Genomic DNA, 26,633 nt, shown 5'->3' with positions numbered 1-26,633 from the left:
CAAATTCTCCACTTCCCGGTGCACTGTGCTTCATCCTGCCTTCTTCTCGGTCCAGATGTTCTCAGACAGATGTGGTGAAGCCACACATGCTCAAGAACTCCAGGAGAAGATGTGAGGATGATTCACCCCCCACCCCAGGCTAACTCCCCAGCAGAGCGAGGGAAAAATAAAGATGAGCCCAAATAATGAGTCAACTGCAGTCAGTCAGCTGAAAACCTTCACATGCGCGAAGGCAGGCTGAGAGCTCCCCGGGGTTCACAGGCCAACCTCTCAAAAGAAAGACCGGCTGAAAGAGTCCTAATTAAAACGCCAACAGAGAAAACCACCAATCTTCCACAGTGGGGAAAAAAAAGACACGGAGCTCTCCAGCCAATGGGCTGTGAGAGACAGACACCCAAATGATAACCCTGGGCGTCCACATGCCCAAGCCAAGTGAAGCCTATAATCACCGCCTTGGGGAGGCAGAATGAAGGCCTGTGGAGTTAGAGAAACTGTCCACAGTAGGGTCTGTCTGCTCGGGTGGCTCCCCAGGGACCTGACTGGTCGAGCAGGCAGGGGAAGGCTCCCTCACCTATGGTGATGTTGCCAAAGCCCAGCGTGATAAGCCGTTCCTTGTGCTCATTCAGTTGGTGCTTTGATTCATTCAGGACGCTGTTGGCCCACAGCAGCAGGTTCGTGAACACCGAGTGGATCACCCCGAACCTGAAAAAGCACACATCTCAGGACACCTGCTCTTGAGTGGCCCTGGGAAGGGGCCGAGCCCGTGGGTAAGGCTGAGACATCCCATGCATGTGCAAACACACACACACACACACACACACACACACTCACTCCTCCTCCCTCAGCCTTTGGTCTAACTGGCTGAGAGTCAGAGCATCTGGGCATTCTGCCTTCACCTTGAACTTGCCTGTCTTTAAATCATTGTCTGTGGGACATCAAAGACACTGCATCTTGGGAGCGGGGACACGGGGAAGGAAATGTACTAAAGGCAAGCAACCACGCCCGGAGCCCACTCTTTCTCCAAAGGTGAAACAAAGAACTCTGAAGGGGATGGAAGGGCCAGGTGGACTGCTGGCAGTAGGGACACGCTTGATGTCTTTGACCAACCCGGAAACCATCGCCATCCATTTCCTCCGCTTTCCCACCTGCCAGTAAAAAACAATCTGCACACACGTGCTCGTGGCTTTCCTTGCAGCTGGTCTCGGCCTGTCTTACTAGGGCCATTATAATGTATAATCTATGGTGAATTACTGAAAAGCTCTTGCTTGTTTGATGATATATGAATTAGAAAAGTCTGTTTATAGACCCCTTTTCCTTTCAACATCGTCTCCTTTAACAGTCTTGAGTGAGGACGTGAAGGCTGAGGCTGTGGCCGTCATCTTGTAACCATGAGCCAGCCAGTATGGGATGAAGCCCCAACCCACCGAGGAGGGCAGAGTGTAAACACAGAAGAAGCCTGCTCCAGATGACACTTTGGGCTTCTAAAGTCCCAGCTAGGCTCAGGAATTCCTCCACTGTCACACCTGAAGTGGCCATGCTGGAGTAGTGGAAATAATTTTAGTCTCTAAACCACACTGTGACCTCATCGGGAAGAGGGCACATGTGAGGTCGGACACTGGACTCTAGGGAACAGAAGAGAGATGGGTAGGACACATGGTTTCCACGTGGTCCTGTGAATTCCCTACATCCTGCTGTGGCTGCAGTTGTATTCACTTAAGGTAGCTTCTGGGCACTCTACGGCACAGCAGCCCGGCTGTCTAGGAGAGGCATCCAACAGTAGACTGGAGAGGAAAGCCTAAAGGCAGCTGTGGGTGCTTCCCTGGCTTACCCAGAGGCAGCTGTGTGTGCTCTCCTGTCCAACTCAGAGACCACCTATCCATGACTGAGCTATGGGAACACAGAAACATCTTCGTCCCAGGCCTCCCTTCCTCTCCCCTGAGTGTCCAACTCAGCTGAGTCCAGGCACCCCAAGAGCCAGGGAAGGCAGCACCTTCCTGTGTGATACGGCTACCTTGGCATCTGCCCAACTACCAGAACTAAGGCAGAAAAAAGGAGACAGCACGAGTGTCTGTCCATCGGCCTGGTCCTGTACCTGCCCTGTTGCTACAACTCACAACCCGCTTGCTCTATACAGCCTTTGACAGCCCATCTGATAAAAACAAGACCCAACAGAGGTCAATGAAACAAGACAATGCCATTACCTCTGGCAGGTGGCTTTCTTTTTATTACAGTGCACACAGCTGCCCTTCTGTTTCCCCTTTTCCTGTTCCCATATCCAATCCTGAGTCTGCTGAAGCCACAGAATCAGCATGAGGTCACCAAGGGTCACGCTGTTTGGCTACGCACCACCCTAAGAACCGTAGTCTTCCAAGGTCAATTTGAAAAAGGTCCTTCAAGCTAAGGACAAGTGTCATGTCCCATGCCTGAGGCCTTCACCACACTTAGTGCCTGTACATCTCAACCATGGTGACAGGATGCATCCCAGGAATCATCTCTAGTATCTGTCTGAGCTTCCTAAGATGTGTGAAGAACCATAGTCTCTCTCAACTGCGTGTCTGGGAAAAGAGATGGGTGGAATCCCAAAAGGGGCATTCCCTACCTGGGAGGAACTTTGCATAAGCCACTGACAAAGGATGGGGCAGGATGGATGTCATTCATACAGCTCATGCAGGAGGCTAAGTAAAGTCCTAAGTCCACAGGACCCAGCCAGAACGGCCAACATAGTAACTATCATAGAACTGTGGTGACTGTCCTCAAGTGAGGCCAGCCCTCCCTAGAGGAGCACGCTGGATTCAACTCTAGCCTCAGTCATGACATATGCTTGAGACGACCTCATCTTCCACTTTTTCTGAAGAACTTGACATCTAAAAAATCTAAGAGTGGTAGGAATTCAAAATGTCTGCCATCTTGCTCGACACATTAACAGATGGAAAAGCATGCCCTCACCCCAAAATGGGTAGAGACCAGATGTGATAGTAGCCATGGAAGCCTTGGCCTAGGCTGGCCTCAATCTCAGTGTCCCTACATAGCCAAGAATGACCCTTGACCTCCTGACTCTCCTGTCTCTTATTTCTGAGTTGGGCTACAGACAAGCGCCACCATGCCTGGTTTATTCAGTGCTAGGGATTGAGCCCAGCACCATGCATGCCAGACAAACACTTTACCAACTGAACCACCTCATCATCCCTAAGTGATGGCTTCTGGAGGTCCTGGATCTCAGTGACTACCCCTTCAGTTGGGGGAACCATGTGAGCATACTTCATCCCCTGCCCACCTTGCCCAGGAGGTGGGGCGTCTGGTATTCCTGACACCAAGGTTAAAGATCACTGCCAAGGTCACTGCCCCAGCCACATGATGGATGCAAACCCCAGGGTGCCTCCCACACAGCCAAGGACACCTCAGTATCATCACCACCCACCCCACAGCACCAAGCCACTGGCCCTGTGCAAACTGGGAACACAAAGGATGTGCTTGGCAATAGACTTAATCTCTACATCTGCAGCCTGCTGTAGCTGTTCTACCCAGTAGTCACACATCAACCAATCTTCTCAAGGCCAGTGGTCATCTCAAATGCTGGAAGGGAGGAGTTGATTCCCCCATGGAAATGGTGTATGTAATACTAGGTCTTTCCATAGAGCACGTGTTTATTCCTCGATCCATCCTTGTTTAACCTGCCCTTGGAGAGTTCACCTCTTCCTTCTGGCCAGTCTTCCCTTGACCACATCATAACCAGGGAGAACTGGTGACAGGCTCAACATTCGATGGACACAGGTCATGCACTTTGTAACAGTTATCCTCAGCGGTAGGCCACATCACTGCTCCCACCTCACAGATGAGTAAACTGAGGGCAGTGAAAGGGAAATAGGCGATGGCAGAAAAGTTCCCACCCACATCCTTGTCTTCCAGGAACGGCTTGGGAGGAACTGAAGTTCTAGAAGGGCTTTGCTTTTGGGCTGGAACAGGACTCTGTTCTCGGGGCTGATAGCCCCAGCTGGATGCCAGGCCTGAGTCTGGTTTCTTCTAACATTTAATCTAAACAAATATCAACCAAGAAGTAAAGCAATTGCTCGAAGTTTTTACCTTTCCAGGGTTTTGAAAGACAGGATAATATCCTTAGCATGGCCCCAGAGAAAATAGACCTAGATGGAAATCAAGGAAAACATTTTAGTGAGGAAACTGCCATTCTGTCTGCACACTTGAGAAGTTATAAAACTGGGGGGAAAGAGAGGGCTCTCCTCAGCAGAGCCATTCTGCAGTGGGAATAGTGATCCTGCGAGAAGTCAGGTGGTGCCTCCCAAGACAGGTGGAAGGAGTGCTGCAATCAATTAAGAATGTCTGCTACGGGTGGAGATCTGTATTTGATTGAGGGGGTCTCCTGGGAAGGTAGCCTTAGAACTGTTTGGTGATGTCTGCTGTGGATGGAGCTGTGCTGCGATTGGTCTGGGATAGGCATGTGGGCATCAGTCTGTTTGTCATGAAACTCACTAAGTTGTTTTTTTAGCCGTATTTGTCAGGTTTTATCCAATAATTTTCCACTAAACAGCTCCTCTGCACCAATGTCCAGAAAGCAAAGACTGAGCACTTTTGGTGAAGAGCAGGATTGGTTTGGGTTGGGCTCCTTTTGGCTCTCACTTATGCTATCCCTGGCCATGCCATCATTAACTGTGCAGGGGAGAAGGAGAGGCATGGATGCTGGAACGGGCTGTCTCCCTGTGGACTGGAATGCATGGGACCAGGAGTGTTTTAGGTTCCAGAGCTCACACGGGTGGCCCTGGTTAAATAAAGCAATGAGCAAAGCAAAATAAAAAGACAAGAAACTGGGAGGGGACTTGATGGAGGAGGGGAGTGTTAGTGTGAGTGCCTGAGGGATCAGAGAGGGTGAAGATGGATGTGACCAGAGTGTATTGTGCACATGCATAAAATTGTCAAAGAATAAATACAGTCTTTAAATATCAGGAAATTTGGGTCAAGGAAGGTTAAAAACAGGAAAGAAATACATCACATAGGAGATAGCTCACTCTAGTAAAGGACTTGCTGCAGAAATTCAGGACCTGAGTCCTATCCCTGGGACCCACAGAAAAGCTGAACCTCCATGGCTCACTGAGCAAATAACCTAGCTGGATTGCCAAGCCCCAAGTCAATCAGAAACCTGTCTCAAAATGCAAAAATAGATGGCGTCATAGTTAGCTTCAGCTGTCAACTAGACACAACCCAGAGTCACGTTGGAGGAGGAATTGCCTTCATCAGACTGCCCCATGGCTATGTTTGTGAAGCAGTTTACTGATTGCTAATGATGTGGGAGACCCCAGCCCACTGTGGGCAATGCCGTCCCTAAGCAGCTGGACCTGAGCGGTATAAGTATGGTAGCTTCGTGGAAGGGTGCATCGGTTAAGAGCACTGGCTGCTCTCCCAGGGGAACAAGATTCAATTCCCAACACCCACATAGCAGCTCACAACTGTCTATAACTCTAGGACCAGGGGTTCTAATACCCTTTCTGGCCTCCAGGGGCACAGACAATTGTGCTGACAAAACACTCATACACATAAAATAAAGATAAACTTTTAAGTAAGCAAGCTAGAGAGAACAAGCCAGTAAGAAGTGTCTCTGCCTCCAGGTTCCTTCCTTGAGGTCCTGCCTTGCCCTCCTTCGATGATGGACTATATGTAACCTGTAAGCCAAATAAGCTCTGCCCCCAAGTTGCTTTTGGCCAGTATTTTTTCACAGCAGCAGAGAAGCTGACTAGGACAGATGGCGTCTAAACAATGTGCACATGCCTAACCATACACACACACACTCTCTCTCTCTCTTACACACTCACGCAGCTTGCACACACAAGAGCGTGCTCCTGGTATAACCAGAAGTCTTGCCCTGGCAAACATGGTACCTCACCCCACACTGGCCAGATACCCTCTTCTATGCTCTGCCACCCTGGTCAGAGCACCAAGCATTACAGGGTGAGGTCACAGGATTTCTGCAGTAGATGAAGGACTGTGTTTGACTGAGGCTATCTGAAGCAGATGGAGGGTAGCATTTGACTAAGGATATTGTTACAGCAGCATTGAAAGGCCAGAACTCTATTGAGACTGTTTAAGGAAAAGCATTTCCTCCTAGCCAAGGGAACAAACTCTCTTGCCTGGGTGGAGAACTAACATCCCAATCTACCCAGAACATAGGCATGAACCCAGCTGCGTCCGTCAATCACCTGGCCAAGGACCACCCCTCAGGAAGGTGGATTCACTTTACACCATGCTAAACATATGGGAGGAATAGTTATTCCCTTAATGAGATAATGTGCTTTTCCTTCCCAGAATCCCCACTCTCTGTGCGGTCACCATGAGGGCTAGGTTAAGTTTACCATTTTTCTGAGTTACTCAGAATAACTTTTTTTTAAGCCTCATGTCCCTTCTTTTGGCTATTTTTTGACTCCTTCACTCTTTCTCTGGTCTGCTTCTCTATGCAGCTGCTTGTCTGCCATGTGGCTGCTTGCTAACCTCATAGGCATGCTTTTCTCTCGTCCTCTCCGTATCCCTTCTCCTGGCAGCTGCCAAGACTTGCAGCTTCCCAGCTCTGTCGTTTCCCTTTTAAGTTCTAATAAAACTGTCTGCAAGCTTCCTTCTGAGTACTTCCTTCATTTCTTTATTAATGAGGCTAAGAGCCCTGAGGGGGAACCCTAATTTACCCAGAAATAAGCGGTACCCCAGATGGGGCTCCCCCAAATTTCCAGCAACCATATCTAAGGTAGGTAGAGGATTAAATTTGACTGAGAATGTCTGCTGCAGGTGCATTTGATCAAGAGTGTCTACTATAGATGGATCTACATTTGACTGAGGGTGTCTACTGTAGATGGATCTACATTTGACTGAGGGTGTCTACTATAGATGGATCTACATTTGACTGAGGATGTCTACTATAGATGGGGGGTTGCATTGGACTGAGGGTAACTACGGTGGATGGGGCTACATTTGATTGAGGGTGTCTGTTGTGGATGAGGGGGGGGCTATAACTGGTCAAGCTACCATCACCGTGTCCCAGAGGTCAGCTGTCTTAATCTAAACACATCTACAGTCCTGGAAGCTGAATGTCCAAGTTCAAGATGTCAGCAGAGTCGGTTTCTCCCAGGGCCTCTCTCCTTACCTGTAGATGATACCTTTCAATGTGAGCCCTCACATGGTTGTCCTTCTGTGTGTGCCTGTGTTCCAGCTTGCCTTATAAGGACACATGATTTATTGGGTCAGGGCCACCCCAGGGACTCCCTTTTCCTCTGAAAGGCCCAGTCCTCCACTATTGGCACAATCTAAGATGCTGAGAAGCAGAATTCATCAAATGGACATAACAGCTTTTACCTGTGAGGCAGCCCCTTCCCCTTCATCCCCTCGTGATCTCCCAGCCTTTCCCACCAGTCCACCACCGAACCAAGCTACCCAAGCTCCTCTGCTACCTCTCCTCAGCTGCTCTTGCCTGGGATGGTGTGTTAGAAGCATTTCTAATCCTCTGAGCTGTCTGCAAAACCTAAGATGTGTGTGAACTAGAAGTGTCTTTGAACAGAAGATGATTTCCCTTTCCTGGGGTTCAACACGGTTTCAGAAGGGTCTTTTCAAGCTCTAAGTCCAGAGCATCTGAACGGTAAGTTTCACTGAACCAAGTTCATAGTCCCCCAGGGTTCCTTGGGAGGAGGAAGTATCTTTGCTTCTTGTCATGATATAAGCAAATCTCTGGTCTTCTCTGAGCTCCACTGACTTCCTCAGAAAACCACAAGGCTTTAATTCTATCATCTCTGTGGACAAACCTGGGGGACATTACATAAAATATGCCAGGGACAGGAAGACAGACAGGAGCCCACCAAATATGGAATCTCAACAATGAAGACTTGAATACACAGTAGAACAGAGACTGAGTGGGGCCAGGAGTGGGACGATGCAGGCAAAGGGCCCAAACCGGCAGGCATGCAGGACGGCTGTCTCGAGAGCCGATGGCCAAGATAAGGGTTACAGCGGGATATTGTGTGGTCTACTGCAGGCTTGCTGGCACTGCCTTAGAGGTGCTCTCCCACTAATAAGACCAAGAAGGGAAACCGAGGCACCAGATATAGCAATTTTCTTGACTATAACATCTCCCAAGTGTACATATGTGAAAACATCATGCTATACACCTTAGATATATAAAATTTAAAAAAAAGAGTAAAGAAAAGATTGATGACCTAGCATCTGTTCTTGTGTTAAAATATGCTTGTTATTGATTAGCATACTAACTGGACATAGCTATGCTGTGCAGTGCACTTCCCACACGTGCAGTGTGCAATGAGCACATAGAGTCATTCTATGTGTGTGTGTGTGTGTGTGTGTGTGTGTGTGTGTGTGTATGCACACGTGTGCATGTGCACACTTGTGGAGGTCAAGGGAAAACTTTGTGGAATTGGTTCCAGGACCTGGACTCGGGTCTCCAGGTTTGCACATGCGTGCCTTTAACAGCTGAGCCCATTTGCTCGTTTCTTCATGTTGAGAACATGCCGGCTCTACTAGTTCCTTGGAAATACTCAGTTAGTCTCTGCCACCCATCATTGCCCCTTCCCTCCGCTGTGCTGTAGAACAGTAGACCTTCTCGCTCCTCTCCAGCCACCCTCTGTACCTACCTAGTCGCTGTCCTCTCGCCAGCCCTTACACACCTACAGCCTTCCCAGGCTCTGGTAGTCACTATTCTTTCTGTATTTCCACACTATCAACCTTTTACTGTCCTTGTGAGAGCATAGTGTCTGTCTCTCAATGCCTGGCTAGCTGGGATGTGACTCGGCTGGTAGAGTGCCAGCCTAGCATACATGAAGCTTTGTGGTCAGTCTCCAGCACTACAGAAACAGAAGTATTAACGCACAGGCCTGTGGTCCCAGAACTTCAGAGGTAGAAGCAGCGAGATCAGGAGTTCCAAGCCTTCCTGGCCAAGCTGAGCTACATGAGCTCATGTTTTCATCCTGGACTGATTTCATTTCATGTAACATCCTCCAGCTCCATCATGTTGCTGCCTGTGGTGGAATTTCACTATTGCTATGGTTGAATAGTATACTATTGTGGATACATAGCATCTTTCCTCATCTATCCATCAACCAACACTGTATTTGTTACTTTGCATCAAATGGAACCAAAATTCTTGACAGGAAACTGCTAAAAGGAGGAAGGATTGTGTGGGTGTCCCCTCATGGTGTTTATGGTGGCAGGAGTGTGTGACAGAGGCTTGTCATATCATGTCAAACCAAAAAGCAGAGAAAGGGACAGGAACAAGGCCAGACCCAGTGGTTGTGCTAGTAGCCATCAAAACCCCAGCCAAGACCTACCTTCTAAAGATTCTATGGCCTCCAAAACTAGGACCATCAGCTGGGGACAAGAACTCAACACAAGAAAACACTTTGTGCATCCTCAAGTGCTATAAAGATGCTGGCCATGATTTTCCCTATCAGAGTAACTCTCAGCCACTGAAGAGCCCCACTAAGGCCAGGTGCCGCACTGGGGTCTATCTAAGACTCTCTGCAGTCAGGGGGTGTGTTTTCTGCCCGTGAGCTATGCATTCAAATGGCATCTATCAAATCCTTACTTCTTAAAGAAACAAAGTTCATCGTCCATGCCGAAAACAAGAACCTCATAGTGTTGTAAAAGGTTCCAGCCCACAGGAGGGGAAACAAAAGAGTCCCAGTGTTCCAGAGAAGAGCCTGGACCAGCTCATGATTCCTGATGGGAGCCACAGAAATATCCTAAATTGGGCCCTGCCGGCTAGCTGTGCTGATGCTGTGGGTTTTTGCACACGAGCTGCCCAGGAGCAGAGGCAGCATGAGGAAGCACCAATGGCTCACCTGCAACAGCGTATGCACTGCATGGGTGACCGGGAAAACACCCTCTGTGGCTGACAGGCACGCGGAAAATCCAATGAAGTATGCGACTTTCAAGCATCCCAGGATGACGGTGATGAATGCGAACAATGTGATGCTTCCTGGGCGGGAGAAATGCACACGTTTTAGCATACACAGTGTCATCCCAAGCAAATCATGTCAACTCCAGAGCATGTGGGTGAACGGGGCCAAGACCACACAGTGGGAAACTCAACACCCACAGGCAAAAGTATGAAACGGGACCTTCCATTATCCTGCATGCAAATGTTAACTCAAAAATTCTATCAACGCTAAAAGAGGCAAAACTATTTAGGAAAAATGTAAGAGAAAGCTTCATGAGATTGGATCCGTCAATGTATCAAAATGAAAAGGTGTGTGAACCACAGAACATTCTCAACAAAGAAAGAGAGCACCAAAAATGGGAGGGAATATTTGAAAATTACCTTTTGTGGTGATTTGAATGAAAATGACCCCCATAGGCTCATGGTGATTGGCATTATTGGGAGTTGTGGCCTTGTTGGAGTGGGTGTGGCCTTGTTGGAGGAAGTGTGTCACTGGGGGTAGGCTTCGGGGTTTCAGGAGGCCAAGCCAGGCCCAGTGTCACACTCTCTTTCTGCTGCCCACCAATCCAGATGTCGAATTCTCAGCTTTCTCTCCAGTACCATGTCTGCCTGCATGCTGCCATGCTGCTTGACATGATGATAATGGACTCAATCTCTAAACTCTAAGCCAGCCCCAATTAAATGTTTTCCTTTATTAAAGTTGCCATCATAAGACACCTTTCTACAGAGCCATCAATATCTACAGCATACAAAGACATCTGCAGAGTGAAACTAGCCAAAGGAACTTGAACAAACATTTCCCCAAGGATGATACAAAAACAGCCACAAAGTACAGGAAAAGGTGCCCCCAAATCACTAAACATTAAGGAGAGGCAAGCCAAGACCAAGAGACTATCTTAGTTAGGGTTTCTATTGTTGTGAAGAGACACCATGACCATAGCAACTATTATAAAGAAAAAAACATTTAATTGGGGTGGCTTACATTTTCATAGGTTTAGTCCTTTATCATTATGGTGCGACATGATGGCATGCAGGCAGACATCGTGCTGGAGAAGTAGCCAAGTGTCCTACATCTTGGCTTGCAGGCAACAGGAAGTGGTCTGGGACACTGGACGGTATTGGTATCTTGAGCATGCCTGCCTCCACAGTGACACACTTCCTCCAATAAGGCCTCACCTACTCCAACAAGGCCACACCTCCTAATAGTGCTCCCTTTGGGGGCCATTTTTTTCAAACCACCACAAATAGCAAGTCATCCCTGATAAGACTGTTAAATACTATTTAATAATTTTATGTGTATGTGTGTGTTCCTGGGTGTATGACTGTGCACATGTTTGCAGTGCCTTCAGTGGCCAGAAGAGGGCATCAGATCCCTTGGAACTGGAGATACAGATGGTTGTGGTGTCCTGAGAACTAAATCCTGGTCCTCTGCAAGAATAGCAAGTACTCCTAAACCCCGAGCCATCTCTCCTGCCCCTAAGATAGGTACTATCAACAAACAAACAACAAGGGCTGGGTAGAGGATGCTGTTTGAAGCATTTTCCTGGCAAGCATGAGGTCCTGATTTCAGATCCCTGGTACCCACATAAAAACTGGGCATGGCCACACGTACCTGTAATCCCATAGACAGAGAGATGGGAAATTTGCTTGCTGGCCAGATAGCCTTGCCTATCTGGTGAAGTAGTAGGCTAGTGAGAGACCCTGTCTCAAGCAAGGGGATGGTACCTGAGGAGTGATACTAAAGGCATCCTCTAATCACATACATGCTTCCACATATACACAAACTCCTATGCACAGGAACACACACACACACACACACACACACACACACACACACACACACAAAAGTAAACTAGAAAGTTGACTTCTTAAAACTCAATAGGAAGAGCATCTCTACTAACAATCAGAAAAGGTGCCAGGTAAGGTGAAGAGTTAAACAGTTTTTTATACTATTAATGATTTTGACTGGAAAAAACCCACACACATATAGAGAAGTCTGGCCAGGAATTACAAAACCCCTTTGGAAGGTACTGGACAAATGCAAATCTGAGCAAGAAAAGCAGCTGTGCCAGACATGTGGGTAGTGCCCAAGCTCCTGGGCCCTCCTGGCATCAATGGCCTGACTCACATGTCCTCTCCCACGCACAGAGGAAACTGGATCACATGAGCTGGGCATTGGGAAACCAAGGTGAGAGCCAGGCAGGAGTGATCGCATTACACGGCCGTCAGAGCCACCTCTGGGGAAATGCCACAGCCCAGCTCACTGCTGCCGCTCGGAGCCCTATAGAAATGATGAGAAGTTGTGTTTCGTGAATCCTGGCAAACCCCCAGTGAAATCAGAACCTCGGTCAGAGTGGAGATTCAATCCCAGTGCTTTTAGAGTGGCTGATGAATACAAGGTTCTTTCTGATTTAGAAGATAATAATAATAATAATAATAATAATAATAATAATAATAATAATACCACGTGAAGCATCCTGGTTGGGTGGTCAGAGCCGAGCCTTGAGCTATGGGATCCTGGGTACCAGACAGGTGTGTGTGTTCCTACATGTCATCTCCCTAACCCTAGACTTGATTCCCCCGCCTATTAAATGCAGACCGTCTACAGTAGTGGTGTACAAACCTGAGCATGCATCAGAATGCCCTGGAAAGAGCATTGATAAAGCTCCTGCTGCTGTGCTCCATGCTGGTTTCTGACTCAGTAGGTGTGAGGTGGGGGTCACAGTATCTCTAACAAGTTCCCTAGTGGGTAGATGAGGTTGTTCTGGGGTCCCAAAGTGCTCTAGAGTGTCTCGGTGATTGGCAATGCATTTGTTCTGCCATGAAACCCTCCCTGGCCCTCTCAGTCCGAAGTCCTCCCTTCTTTCCAGGTATCCACTCACTCATCTACTGACACAGTCTGAGGTCTCTTCCCATCTGGGTTTGGTTGTAGATTGTGTGTGTCCCAAGGTTCGTGTGCTGGTAGCTCACCCTTCAGTGTGATGATGGGCGGGGTAGAATCTTTAAAAGGAGAAGCATGGAGAGGATATTACTCCATCGGGACACACACAAAGTTGGGTGGGAAGACGGGGAGTCTATCTGAGAATATGAACAAACTACATTGTATGAAATTCTCGGAGCTAATAAATTTTTTTAAAGAGGTGGGGATTAATGGAATGTATTTAGATTACTGGAAATGGTCTTTAGGCAGGTCATGAGAGCAGGTTGCTATGGGGAGGCCATCCACATGCTTAGCCCTTTCCATATGCCACTGGCCCACTTTCTGCTCTTTCTGGGCTGCTACGACACAGTAAGGGGACCTTTGATAGGAAACTAGCCCCAGGCTCTTTAAACGTTCCCAACATCAGAATCATGAGCCAAATAAACCTGTTTACATTAGAAAGTGCTGAGCCTTGGGTATTTTGTTACAGCAACACAACATGGAATAAGGCACCTACTCAAGGATAAAGAAAGAGAGTGGCGAAGAAACAAATATTCACAAGGACAGCATTGTACAAATTAGGATATCGACGAAGAATAGAGGGTGAGCTGGCACTAGTGGGTGGAGGTGCTGTGGACTGGAAGGGACGTGGTGCGGGACAGAGAGTGAGCTGCTAATGGAGGTGGTCAGGAAGGGAGTCTCTGAGGGAAGCTAGCTGAACAGAGAAGAGCAAGGAGCTATGTGATCTGGCCAACTGTCTGACAAGCCAGTGAAGTAGTTGGAAGAGAGTTCAAAGCGGGAGAAAGGGAAGGAAAAACAATGGTGACCAATATACTTTGTAAATGCTTGGAAGTGCACTGGGTGGGAGGGAAGGATGGAAAGATTGACAGATGAACTGAAAAACAGACAGAAGGATGGGTTGGTGGATGAGAGACTAGTCAAGGAGAGAGATCGTTTACTAGATGAGACGCTGAGTTCAAATGACTGGAGATAAACTGCCTGGGGTGTGGGTGGCTTGTTCTGTGAAGACAACACACAGAGTAAACATCTGGAAGGCGGGGTGCTGTCTCTGCAAAGCTCACAGGTGGGAGAAGGACCAGATGCAGAAGAGAAGAAAGGCTTTGAAAGTCTGGTGATTAGAAAAGAAAAGTTAAGGAATGTAGAGGCAGCAGGGACAGGAGATTGAAGAAGCAGATGAATCCGATGGTCCGGAGAGGCAGGAGGCACAGGGCATAACAGAACAGGAGGCAGGCTGACTTGCTGGAGCAGGCATTTAGTATTTCTTTTCTCCAAATATAAAGAGAGTCACATGCCCTAGATTATAAGACAAGAGAAAATTAGACAGACTTGAGGCTTGTGGGGCAGAAAAGGAGAAAATTCCAAGTGCTCAAAAGAAAAGAAAAAAAAGGCAAACATGAAGAGATCTGAGATGACCTGGTGTAGGGGAGTGGAGGGTGATATGATCCAAAATACATTGCATACATGTGTGAAATTATCAAAGAACAATTTAAAAGTATGGTAATTCTAAAAGGTAAGCATGAGGGATAATGTAAAATATAATCATTATTATCGTAAATAAAATAGAAGCAAGAGTCAGGTATGGAAACCATACAGGAACCCAGAACTGTCTCATTTACCAGGAAGCAAGGTCAGAAAGGCTGAATTAGAAACAGAATGAGAAAACACGCTCTCTCCATGACTAAGTGGTTAGTGATGGAAGTTTAGGGGTGGGCGAGGGAAAGCGGGCGACACAAACAGAAAGTGGGAAGGGAATGCTACTATCAGACTACACGGAATTTAGAACAAAGAATCCTTCACATTATGAACAGTAAGACAGAGAGCAAGAGGAAAATCTTACAGTGCACAAAGGCTCAGTACTAGAACTTTTGGCCAGGTATGGTGGTGCACATCTTTAATCCTAGCACTCGGGAGGCAGAGACAGGTGGATTTTCACGAGTAGGAGGTCAGTCTGCTCTACATAGTGAGTTCCAGACCAGCTAAGGCTGCACAGTGAGACCCTGTCTCAAAAAACAACGACAATAATAATAATTTGCTTTTATATGTAACTGCTACTAGTTAAAAATAGAGCAGAAAATTTCAGAATTAGATGGGTCAAATAGACAAAATATTTGAAACCACGGAAGAATCAAATCACTCAATTTTCCCTCTGTGTAAAACTTTTCCTCATCTGAAAACAGAGCATAAAATTTTGCTGTCTATAGAACACTGAAAAGTGTCAATCATGGGCGGTGGTGGTGCATGCCTTTAATCCCAGCACTCGGGAGGCAGAGGCAGGCGGATCTCTGTGAGTTTGAGGCCAGCCTGGTCTACAGAGTGAGTTCCAGGAAAGGCCAAAGGCTACACAGAGAAACCCTGTCTCGAAAAACCAAAAAACAAAAAACCAACCAACCAACCAAACAAACAAAAAACCTTTGCCGGGCGGTGGTGGCGCACGCCTTTAATCCCAGCACTCGGGAGGCAAAGCCAGGCGGATCTCTGTGAGTTGGAGGCCACCCTGGGCTACCAAGTGAGCTCCAGGAAAGGCGCAAAGCTATGCAGAGAAACCCTGTCTCGGAAAAAGCAAAAAAAAAAAAAAAAAAAGTGTCAATCATACCCTAAGAGGCAGTAAAATGGAACATGGCAGAGAGGCTGCCTAGCTTCAAGTCCTGTTTTCTCCTATTTATTGATTGAGATATTGGGCATTTATGTAACCTCCATGCCTCGGTTTCCCGATCTGTAATACTGGATAATAATCATAATGCCTCCCACAATGCCTTGGGGTGCTGAGAAGACTCAGTGAGTCATTCCATAGAATCCCCTTGGAACACCCAGAAAATTCTATAGTTGGGATTTTACCATCAAAACCCTCTCTTCATTACACCGAAAAGGAAGACCTAATGAGTTGGAATAAAGTTGAAAAGCCCCCTAGGAGGAACTGATTGGCCCAGTAGGTAAAGGCACCTGCCACCAAGCCTGACAACCTATGTTCGATCCCAGAGCCCATATGATAGAAAGAGAAAACCTACTTCTTCAAGTTGTCCTCTGACTGCCACATGCATGCTGTGGTAGACACACACACACACACACACACACACACACACAAATGTGTATATATATAATTATTATTATGTATATATATTTATTATATAATTAATATATATAATCAATTAACTATATTACTTGACAGTAATCCGGGAAATGCCCAAGATACCCAGCCTCATTTCTGCTGCTGGGCATCAAAGTTCCTCCTAGGAGTCTAGGATAGTGAACCCTAGCTTCTTTCAGATGGAAAGTCCCTGAGTCTATTCCCTGGAAGGACACTCCCCAGTGCATCATGACTAGCCATCATCTGGCCGCAGCTGGACATGCATGCTGGGAAGCTCACCATCTCTCACAGTATGTCATCCAATGTAGTGGCTATTGCTTTGGTTAGAGAGTTCTTCCTTATGTTGAACTGCAGTCAGCCTCTAAGAGCTCTCACCCTCTTCCCTGGAGCTTCTGGCATCATCCACCCATCCATCTACTCACTCACTGTGGTGGTCTGAAAAGTTATGGACCCCATAGCCTCATATATTTGAATGCTTGGTCGCCAGGGAGTGGCACTATCAGGAGGTGAGGCCTTGTTGGAGGAAGTGTGTCACTGGAGTGGTCTTTGGGGTTTCAAATGCTCAAGCCCAGCCCAGCATCTTTCTCTCTTCCTGCTGCCTGCAGATCTAGATGGAGAACTCTCAGCTACCTCTCTAGTACCATGTCTACCTGCATGCTACCATGCTTCCTTCCATGACGATAATGGACTAACCCTCTGAAATGTAAACCAGTCCCAAATAAATTCTTTCCTTTATAAGAGTTGCTGTGGCCATGGTGTCTCTTCACAGAAATAGAGCATTGATTAAGACACCCACTCATACATCCATTCATACATTCCCCCATACATCAGCCCATCCACTCACCCATACATATATGTACATATACACCTACACATCTATTCATCTACCCATTCAATTACACATACATCTACCAGTCCCATACATTGCCCATACATTGCCCCATTCATCAGCCCATCAATCCACCCATCAACCACCCATCACACATAGTCTCCACTGATTCATTTAATCTACAGACACTATCTGGTCCTCATTATACATTAAGCCTGATGCTGGATCTCAGGACACCACGGAGAGTACATTCGGGAAGTGCCTGAACCTTCAGGAACTCACGGTCTGTTCAGCCTGACAAACAGTAACTGGATAATACAATCTCCTGCAGGACTGGAGCTGGGCAGATGGTGAGCTGGTGTCATGAGAACAGCAACCCAGGAGCTGCAGTTAGCTTAAAAGTGGCAGGAAAGGTTTTCCAGGTGAGACTTGTTTATTAAAAGTGGGCTCTTCCAAAGCTCAAAGATGAAGGCCTATAGCATGTCCTACTGTGGGACTGCCACATACTGCTGTCTTCTGGACTCAACATCCTTTCTTCTTCCCCCCAGGAACACTGTCCTACAAACCCCTTTGAGACCCCCACACTCTTACTTCTTTCCAAAGAATGCTAAACGACATCTAGGCTTTGGGCTGTAAGAAAATGAATGCAGGCTGGAGGTGCAGCTTGGTTGGCAGATTATTTGCCTTGCATGCACAGAGAACTGCTGCTAATCCCTAGCAGTGCATAAGCCAGGTGTGAGAGTGCATGCCTGTAATCACTTGGAAGCTGGAGGCAGGGGCATCAGGAGTTCACAGTCATCCTCAGTACATAGGAAAGTTGAGGCCAGCTGGTATGTACATGAAACCCTGTCTTTAAAAAAGAAAAGGGAAAAAAAGAGAAAAGAGAAAGAAGAGTGAAAAAGAATGGAGGGGAGGAGAAGGAGGGGAAGGGAAGGAAGGGGGATGGAGCTAGCAAGACTCATCAAAGCTTCAGGATGAGTCTCAGAATCACTGCCGCTTTCCTCCTCTGCACCCATCTCCCAACCTCAGCTGGGTACACCTATCTCCCTTGTCCTCTTTCTTAATAACCTGTGATGGGTCCCCATGAACCATGGGACAAAGCCAAGGTCTGGTACCTGTCTTTTTGAGTTCCACATAGTGGGTCTCAGGATCACTCCCGAAGCCCCCAGTCTCCTCCAGACTCCTTGTCTGCTCCTACCTTGTGCATTATACTCATGACTCATTTGTTTCACAGTAATAACGTATTTACTTCTCTCAGAAGCTCTTCTAAGCAGTTTGCATGCATGCAGTCCCTGGTTCTCATGCCAACTTGATGTAATAGACAACAATGTAACCCCATTTTACAGATGAGGAAACTGAGTCAGACAAGCAAAGCTCCATGCCCTGCCCAGGCGGCATGCTTCCATCCATCGCTGTCTGACACCCTGCATTGTCTCCTCTCTTCTTGCCCTCCTCTGTCCACTCTGAATGAGCCATACATCTCTCCATTGCCAGAGACCAGCAGGGCCAGGCAAGCAGAGTGGACTCTCAGTCTAAGCCCCTGAGTAAAAGTCATTTTGAGACATTGCCCAGCAAAAGTCCAAGCAGAGCAAGGCTTCCTCCCCACTGTCCAGGGCAAAGGTCCATGATCCTCCTGCTCAAAAGACAGAGAAAGGGGGAGAGGGGAGGTCACCTGCCTGTTATCTGTACTGTCAAACTGTCACACCACCTACCCCTGGGATTATTTCCAGGGACAGAATGTTAGCCTCCTCTGAAGCCTTGTCAGCATCCCCAGGCAGTGGCAACACCATCTCAAGATCCTCTAGACATGGGAAACTCCACCCTTAAGGAAAGAAAGCCACCACAGGAGCACACATCCATCTCGGGGAAGTTTCCAGAACAGCCAAATCTACAGAGGCAGAAAGCAGACTGAGGGCTAAGGGAAAATGGGATCTGATCCACGGGGGTCTCTCTTTGAGATGTGTGATGACCCACCTGACACACTCCAGAATGACCTGAGAAGGGTGTCTCAATGTGGAATTGTCTAGATTGTGGGCATGCCTGTGAGGGATTTGAGTTAACTGAATTTGGAAGACACAGTCTGAATGCAAACAGCACTCTTTCATGTGCTTGACCATGGACTAAATGAGGAGAGAGAGAGAGAGAGAGAGAGAGAGAGAGAGAGAGAGAGAGAGAGAGAGAGAGAGAGCTGAGCACCAGTATGCATGTATTAATCTATTGTTGTTTTCTGCTTTTGAGCGTAGATGTGAAGTGACCAGTTCTTTCAAAGCTCCAGATGTTGGGCTTCCCTGGACTGTAATCTCAGACTGTGAGATTCTGAGCTAAATAAACTCTTTCTACCTTAAGTTGCTTTGTCAGGGCAATGCCATCACAACAATGGCCAAGGACACCAAGGCAAAGCGGTAAGAGCTCTCCAGCTGTGGAACTGGCGGCAGGCAGTCAACAGTTAGTAAAAAAAAGAGGTGCTGAATTTGAAAGAGAGCAAGGAGAGATATATGGGAGGATTTGGAGGGAGGCAAGGAAAAGGAGATGTGGAGTAATTATGCCATAAACTCAAAATATAAAAGACATAAGCAGCAGCAGCATTATCATTGGCTTTGTTTGCTTCAAATGGGAGAACTGAGGAACCATCTCAGGCAGGGACATGGGCTCGCTATGCCAGTGACAAGGACAGAAGCCCAAGCAAACCAGAGTGTCTGGAGGAGCTCTGCCTGCAGGAAAACAGGGCTGTGGACTAAGATAAGCCACCATCCTGAGATGCAAAGTGGAGTTCGGGGTATTGTCTCAAGCTTGCCATACCTGTGCTGAAGTCAGCAGATGACAGGCAAGACAGACAGCAAGGACAGCCTAACTGCCTCTTCTCTCCTTCCTCCCCATCCCTGGGTTCTTCTCCTCCACTCCCTATCTCTTCTTCCCTTCTTCTGTTCATGGCCAACTTGCCTGATGACACCATCACACACACACACACACACACACACACACACACACACACACACATTTTCACTGCGTCACTGAGGACAGCCTCCTTCCAAGCAGGAACCACTGCATTTTCTGCTCACACCTCTGCAGCTTGTCCTACGACCACCCCCGGACTAGCCTTTCATAGGCAGCTCACATCTGTCCCCTTTCCTCTGGTCCATTAGGAACAATGATCTCAGTCCCCATGCCGCCTATTTCCAGGGATGGCCTGTGGTAGCATACTGGACAAAGGTCTGGAAAAGCACAAGTACAGATGTGCCTCATTTAAAAGCAAACACTGTGAAAATATGAATTGTAAAATAAATTCGGGGGAGATTCCCCATCTCCAAAATAGTTGTAAGTGACTGTAAAGAGTCTGGCATTCCAAACACACTCAATAAGTACAACTGTGACCTTCACTCTTTCCAGAATTTGTGTCCAAAGTATCTCTGGTCTTGAGACAGGCAAAAAACAAGGGGGAAAAACTCCCAGCTTCATCACATTTGGAGTAGGCTAGCAAGAAAAGCGGGAAGTGGTGATTAATGATAAGAAGTCTGCTCACTGGCTGCTCAGGAGGCAGGCACAGCTTCCTAGGCTACAGTTATTCCTTCTAGAGGAACTCCTTCCTCAGTCAGCAAAGGCAGAGGGTCATGGTGCAACATTACTACCAATTACTCAAGTGGGTCAGTATTTTGTTATTGCTAAGGAAGGATTTCCTCCCTCACAGGAAGTAGAATGGAATATTTCCTGTTCAAAGAGATGCCTTCCAGACCAAACCAAGCCCCACAACTTTCCATGGAAAAACCTCAGTGCCTGGAGTTCTAGGGGCAGGGCTTGAGGAGTGTTCCATCCCAAAGCATCAGCCTCAGGACATGCCCACATGCCCGCCCATCCACCACCCATCACCCACCCTGTCTCCCCACCCACACGACCCACCCCCCACCCCCACCAGCCCCATAGAGACAGGGCTAAGATTCTGCCACAAACTTGTCTTTCCAGCTAAGAGTCCAAAGGAAACCTCAGACCCTACCAGGGCCAGGGTGCTTCCTTTTGACACCTTGGTATGGTAACTTTCTTTTTGCTCCCAAATGAACCCATCCGTTCATAGGGATGGCCAGGTCATGGCAAGCTGCTTTCCCTCAACATCTTCCCGCCCCTCTCCATGAGATACCTGTGATTCTTATCCAATTCATGTGAGAGCTAGGGCTCATAAAGCTGAAGGAGACAGAAGTGGGGGAGTACAAGCTGTGTCTTCCAGGGCCAACAGCATTTGCACAGCACATGTGCCTCATCAGAATGGCTACATCACTACGGGGTGACTTCCAGAGGGTCCACACAACCTACTGTGTGATGTTCTCCCAGGTGTTACCTGGGATCCATCCCACAGAGCCCATGTTGATTCCCCTTTTCTCTGTGGTATCAGACTCCCCCAGGACACCACACTGGCCTTTACAGTCCCCTAGGCCAGCCACTTGGGATTGCTTGGCGTCCTGGCCTCCTCCTGGGCATACGGACATCATGAGCCTTCTGTTGTCCAACTGACCTCCCTCTTTTCTCCTTCCCACTCTCTCTATTCCTCCCCTCCTCCTGGGTACCATTTCCTGAGGGTCTGCCCAGCTTCCTGTGTGCTGTTCTCTCACAGCCTAATCAACTCCATCTCTCTATGGTGTCTGAAAGACATGGAGCTGGTCCACAAGGGAACCTGGGTCTGTGCTCTTGCCCTGCTTCTCCCTCTGGCTTTCCAACCTTAGGAAATAACAAGACCAGTAGGAGAGAAAAGAAGGGAAGAATGGAGGGGAGGGTAAAGGAAGTGAAGGAAAGAGGAAGGGGCACCAGAGGAAAGAGACTAGAGGAAGGAAGCAAGAAAGGAGAAAAAGATGGCGCAGGAGAGGGACAGGAAGTGAGGAAAGAGAAGAAGTGAAAGTCCGGAGGAAGGGGAGAAGTGGAGGAGCTGAAGGAAAAAGGAAGAGGAAGCAAGTGAGGAAGAGAGGATGCTTCTGGAAAGAAGAAGCAAAATGTCAACATCTTGGGTAAGAGCGCCAGTATTGTCGGTTTATGTTACATTGACTGCCCCCTCGCCATTCATAATTCACCAACCCGTGAGCTCCCTAAAATCTCCATCTGGGAGAATTTAGGCAGTTTGTGACACTGTACAGTTTTCCTGAAGGCAAGATAAACTGATCCCTGAAAGTCTTCATTCAAGGCAAGAGGGTGAGCCCCTTGGCCTCGATGAAAGGGCCCGGGGGGGGGGCGGGGGGGGGGGAAGGGTTACACCTTTGAAGCGCCCCCCCACACACACACACACACAAAGCATCATCTGGTCACATCCAGCCTGAGATCCCCATCTGCAGAGGTTCAGCCTGGGGCTGGGGTCAGAGGGAACCAAGGCATTTGTCTGAGGTCAAGTGTGCAAAAACTGGGAAGCAGCTCTACGGGAAATTACAGACTAAGGAGAGAAAGCCGCGGGAGGAGGCCACCTTTGCCCTGGATCTGGTCTGCTCCCTTTGCCCTGGATCCCAGCCCTCTCCCTTTGCCCTGCATGGCCCTGGCCCCCTTTGACTGGGTCAGGGTGTTCCTTGGGATCATGTCCTCAGGACTCCCCTCATCCTCCCAGCACCTCCTCCAAGGCAGGCCTATGTGGCTCTAGGACCGAGAATCACGGGCCCCCCTCAATGGGGTGGGGAGGCTGCTGCCTGGATGAGAGAAGTGTCCAGGCCACAGCAAGGGTGGAGGTGTGTGCAGAAACACAGAATGGGGTGGTAGGATATGCTTCAGGCTCAGGAAGGTCTTAGCCCCGGCCGGAAAGCAGGACCGAGGTGAGGATGGAATGGCATTCCAAGAGAAGGAACAGAATATGCAAAGACCTGGGGGGGCTTTCAATTGTGACTGGAACTTAGTCTTTGGCAGGATGAGGGCTCCAAAGGAAAGAGGTCATCTGAGGCCAGATATTAGAAGCCTTGAGTGCCAAGAGGGGAAGTGTGGCCTCCGTACCGGGGCCTGAAGCGTTATAACAGAACTTTAAACTGGGAGAGCTTCGAGCAGAGCCTAAAGGTAGAGAAGGAAAACCCAAGGGGAAGGCCGGAGAGATGAGGCATAGAGCTGAAGTTTGATCTCAAGGAGAGGCATGGAGGGCGGCCCGGCTGCACTCACCCCGGAGCCAGCGCGCGCCCGCGTGCGTGTCCTTGGGGCGGATGAGGCGGCGCTGCACGTAGCTGCGGCCCACGTACCACAGCATCCAGAGCAGCTGCAGGAGCATGAGCGCGGTCAGCACGCACAGCAGGTCGCTCTTGCCCACACCCGCCGCGTGCACCGCCCAGGCCAGCAGGAACAGCAGCCCCGCCACGAACACGTTCAGCCCGTACTGGCTGCTCAGAGTCTCCGCCAGCTTCTGCGGGACACTGGCGCCGCGTCGGGGACCGGAGGCCGGTGGAGACCCCCGGGCCAGGGGGAGTGGGGGCGGCGGGCATGCCGCGATCCCCGATGGCGCGTCAAGGAAGGAACCTGCGGATGCTGCTGGAGAGGAGGGCGCGCCCGGGCCCCCAGGCATCTTCCAGTCTGGTCCCCAGGCAGCTGCTCCAGCCCCGCGCGTTGCTGTTGGCTCCTGTCCTTTCCCCACGCCCTCTGGGCACTAACCCCGCTCGCCCGTGCTCTCCGCTCTTGCCCTCCCCCAGGGCTCCAGGCCTCCCTCTCGGAACTCCCGATGCCGACTCCGGTCCCTGCAACCCGTTGCCCCTGCAGCTGCGCCTCGAGCCCCGCTGCTCCTCTGCCCTGCCTGTGCCACCCGCACCCCACCCCCGAGCCCAGCCCGCCTACCCCACCCCAGCGCCCCGGAAACAAGGGACCGCAACAGGTGCCGCCCGCCAGCTCCGGGGCTGGCGGGGAGGGGTGGGATGCCAAGGGACATACAGAGTCGTGGGAGCCAGATCAAGGAGTTGCTGGGGGTGTGGCTGCGCCGAGGGTTGTGTCCCCGAAACCTAGAATTCTGGGTGGGCTCGCAGGGCACGAGTGTACGTGGGTCCTTCTCATCTGTGTGTCCTGGTCCCTGCCTCTGTCTACTGGGTGCTTTTCGTCTTTCTGCCCTCGACCTACGAGTGTGTTTGGCTCGGTGAGAAGCAGGGAAGAGGCGTCTTTAGGTTTTGTCACTTTGGGGTGTCTGTGTGGGGACCTGACCTGGGGACCTGACCGAGAGCCTCGAAGCTGGCTGAGACCGGAGCCAGTACCCAAGGAGAGGCCATCCCTTCCTCTGCTCCTCCGGGGCTGCTTCGCTTCCAGGGGGAACTGAGAAGGGAAAAGGGTCCCCAGTGGTCGCATAGAGTCCAGTTGCTTCCATTCCAAAGCCTTTCACAGCTCCGCTCTGGTACCAAGTGGAAGCGCAGCCGGTTTCTGCGAAAGAGCGTCCTAAGGTTGACCCTGACCTGGAGGAGAGCCGGTCCCAGAGGACAACTGGGAGCAATCGGGACATCTGGTTCTGAGAGTGGAGCACTGGGCAGGGCACAGGCCAAGACGCCCGCCCGCTATGCCTTGCTTTTAATGCTCTAGTGTAGCTGATTTCAATTTCTTCGCATTTTAACAAGGAAACCCATGGTTTTTGTTTGCAAGGAATCCTGCACACCGACACTGCAACAGCTAGTGATGACTGCTAAGATGGGGGGGGGGGAGCAGGGGATGAAGGGGGCAGGAAACTTTGGGCCCAATGAGCCCTGGATCTTGCTTTGCCTTCATTCTTAAATTCCTTCATTTGTTCATTCATCCAATTTATATATAAATAGCCCACATAGATATTTCCTGCGCTCTGTGCCTGCCTGACCCTGAGGACTCATGGGGGCCAGGACAGTCCTGGAAGCCAATGGTCAGGTGAGATGCTACGGTATACACTCATTTACTCGGTGCACTGGAGAGCTAACCAGGAACCCTACGGCAGACCAGCTCTCCCAGGAGACACAGGCAACCCAGGAAAGCCCCCTAGTAAGAAGGCTGAGAGGTTCCCAGGAGGAGCAGTGTCTGCAAGAGTTCCATAGCCAGAATAGCTGTTCTTGTGGAAGGCAGGAGGCAGGTGGGGAGGGGCTTCCAATGTGTGTAAAGAATGATTGAAATGGCACTAGCCAGATGCCCGCAGGTAAGGGCACTTGCCCTCAAGCCCGACAACCAGATTTGGATGCCCGGTCTTACATGGTAGGAGAAGACATTCCTACAAGTTGTCCTCTGACATCCACAGGTCCACAGTGATAAGCACACACATTCAATAAATAAGTAAATAAATAAATGTCATTTTCAAAGCCCACAAATTTCATCCTAATCCCAAACCCATGCCACCCCACAGATTCCAAAGAGCCTTTGATTGTTAAGAGACTGGGTTTCTGAGAAAATGCCACAGATGCATCATGTCACCCTTCCTGCATGCCTTTCCCAGCGTCCTGTGATGGTGGCTGGTTACTGGCAAGGTCAAAATGAGGTACTTTTCCTTCTAAAATAATACTCAAAGTATCTATGAGTTCCATGGCTAATGTGGAGCATCCCTGCACACATTCCGTGCAGCTCTGTGGCTAATCCCTGTTCACCTTCCAGGCAGTTTCCTGATCCTTCCACACACGGTGGTGGTATAGGAGTCAAAGTAGGAAACACCCACGGACATACTACTACCAACTGCATAGGAAACCTCACTCATGTGGGGCTACTTTTTCTGTCTTTTTGTTTTCTAGAGACACCTTCCAGTACACACTAAAGGGGCTCTGAGCTAATACATTGGTCACTGTGGCTGTGGGGGATTAACATGTATGTGCATACGTGTGGAGGCCAGAAGACAACCCTGAGTGTCACTCCCCAGCACCGTTCCTGCTCCCCACCCCACCCCAACTTGTCACATAGGCTACGATGAGCAGCCAGTGAGCCTCAGGGATCCACTCACAGCTCCCTCCTCAGTGCTGGATTACAGTGTGTACCACCATGCTTTTGCTTTGTGTTTTGTTTTGTTTTGAGACAGGGTTCTCTGTGTAGCTTTGGTGCCTCTCCTGGATCTCTCTCTGCAGCCCAGGCTGGCCTGGAACTCACAGAGATCCACCTGGCTCTGTCTCCCGAGTGCTGGGATTAAAAGTGTGTGCCACCACCGCCGCACCCTGACTTTCTTTTTTTTAAATGTAGGTTCTGGGGATTGAACTTGGGTCTTCATACTTACAAGAAACGCCTTACGGAGTAAGCTAAGGCTCCCAGCCCTCCCGTGGCCATGTCTCCTTCATCAGTGTGTGTGAGATCTCATGGCAGCGACATCTCTGTAAGTAGATGGAATTGTCACCAACAGCCTGATGGGAGGTCCTGTATGTCCAGTTCCGGGGAGAAAATTCCCCCTCCCTCCATGGTAAGAGGGTCCAACACAACCCCACCTCCTCCAGGCAGAGACTTGAAGAAGGTACCCATCTTACTGCTGGGCTCACTGTAGCCTTCTGTGTGTTAGTACACTAAACGACTCGACCCGGTGGGTGCCTGTTGATAAGAGTTCTTTTGAGATGCAGCTCTTATACAGCATCCATTCAGAGATCCATCTTCAGCCCTCTTGCCCACATGTCTTGGTCTTCAGATAGTCATTGACCATTGAGCCTTCCAGAACCATCCATGGCACTGTGCAGGTTTCTGCTCTGCACAGCTCTTTATTCAGACAAGACACCTGGTCTCCATTCTGCTCATAGGAAGGGGTTTTCTTGACTGCTGTCCATCAGAGTTGGTGCTAGGTGGGACTGGGAGGATGTAGTGGACACTTTAGGTTGGTGCCAACTTGTCATGCAGACGCATCGGTAAACATGGCCTGAGCTGCTTCTCCTACCGTGAGACGGCCTCATGTTACTGTAGATGTGGATTAAAGAATCAAGGCCATGAAGCAGGTGTCAGTCTGGGA

General features: G+C 49.2%; 1 protein-coding gene across 1 annotated transcript in view; it reads right to left on the bottom strand.

Moving 5' to 3' along the window:
• The window catches only part of Otop1 (otopetrin 1), a 29,278-nt gene extending 5,760 nt beyond the window's left edge, over positions 1 to 23,518 (bottom strand). The window contains exons 1-4 of the mRNA XM_028882284.2: positions 22,898 to 23,518; positions 9,837 to 9,973; positions 4,081 to 4,139; positions 572 to 702 (exon numbers count right to left, since the gene is read on the bottom strand). Of these exons, the coding sequence (XP_028738117.1) occupies positions 572 to 702; positions 4,081 to 4,139; positions 9,837 to 9,973; positions 22,898 to 23,294 (724 nt within the window). The 5' untranslated portion in view covers positions 23,295 to 23,518. The remainder of the gene's footprint in view (positions 1 to 571; positions 703 to 4,080; positions 4,140 to 9,836; positions 9,974 to 22,897) is intronic.
• Between the last annotated feature and the right edge of the window lie 3,115 nt (positions 23,519 to 26,633).

This window comes from Peromyscus leucopus, chromosome 10 (genome assembly GCF_004664715.2).
Source record: "Peromyscus leucopus breed LL Stock chromosome 10, UCI_PerLeu_2.1, whole genome shotgun sequence".
Lineage (NCBI taxonomy): Eukaryota > Metazoa > Chordata > Mammalia > Rodentia > Cricetidae > Peromyscus > Peromyscus leucopus.
The sequence above is the reverse complement of the archived record's forward strand: the minus strand, read 5'-3'. Positions and strand labels throughout refer to the sequence as shown.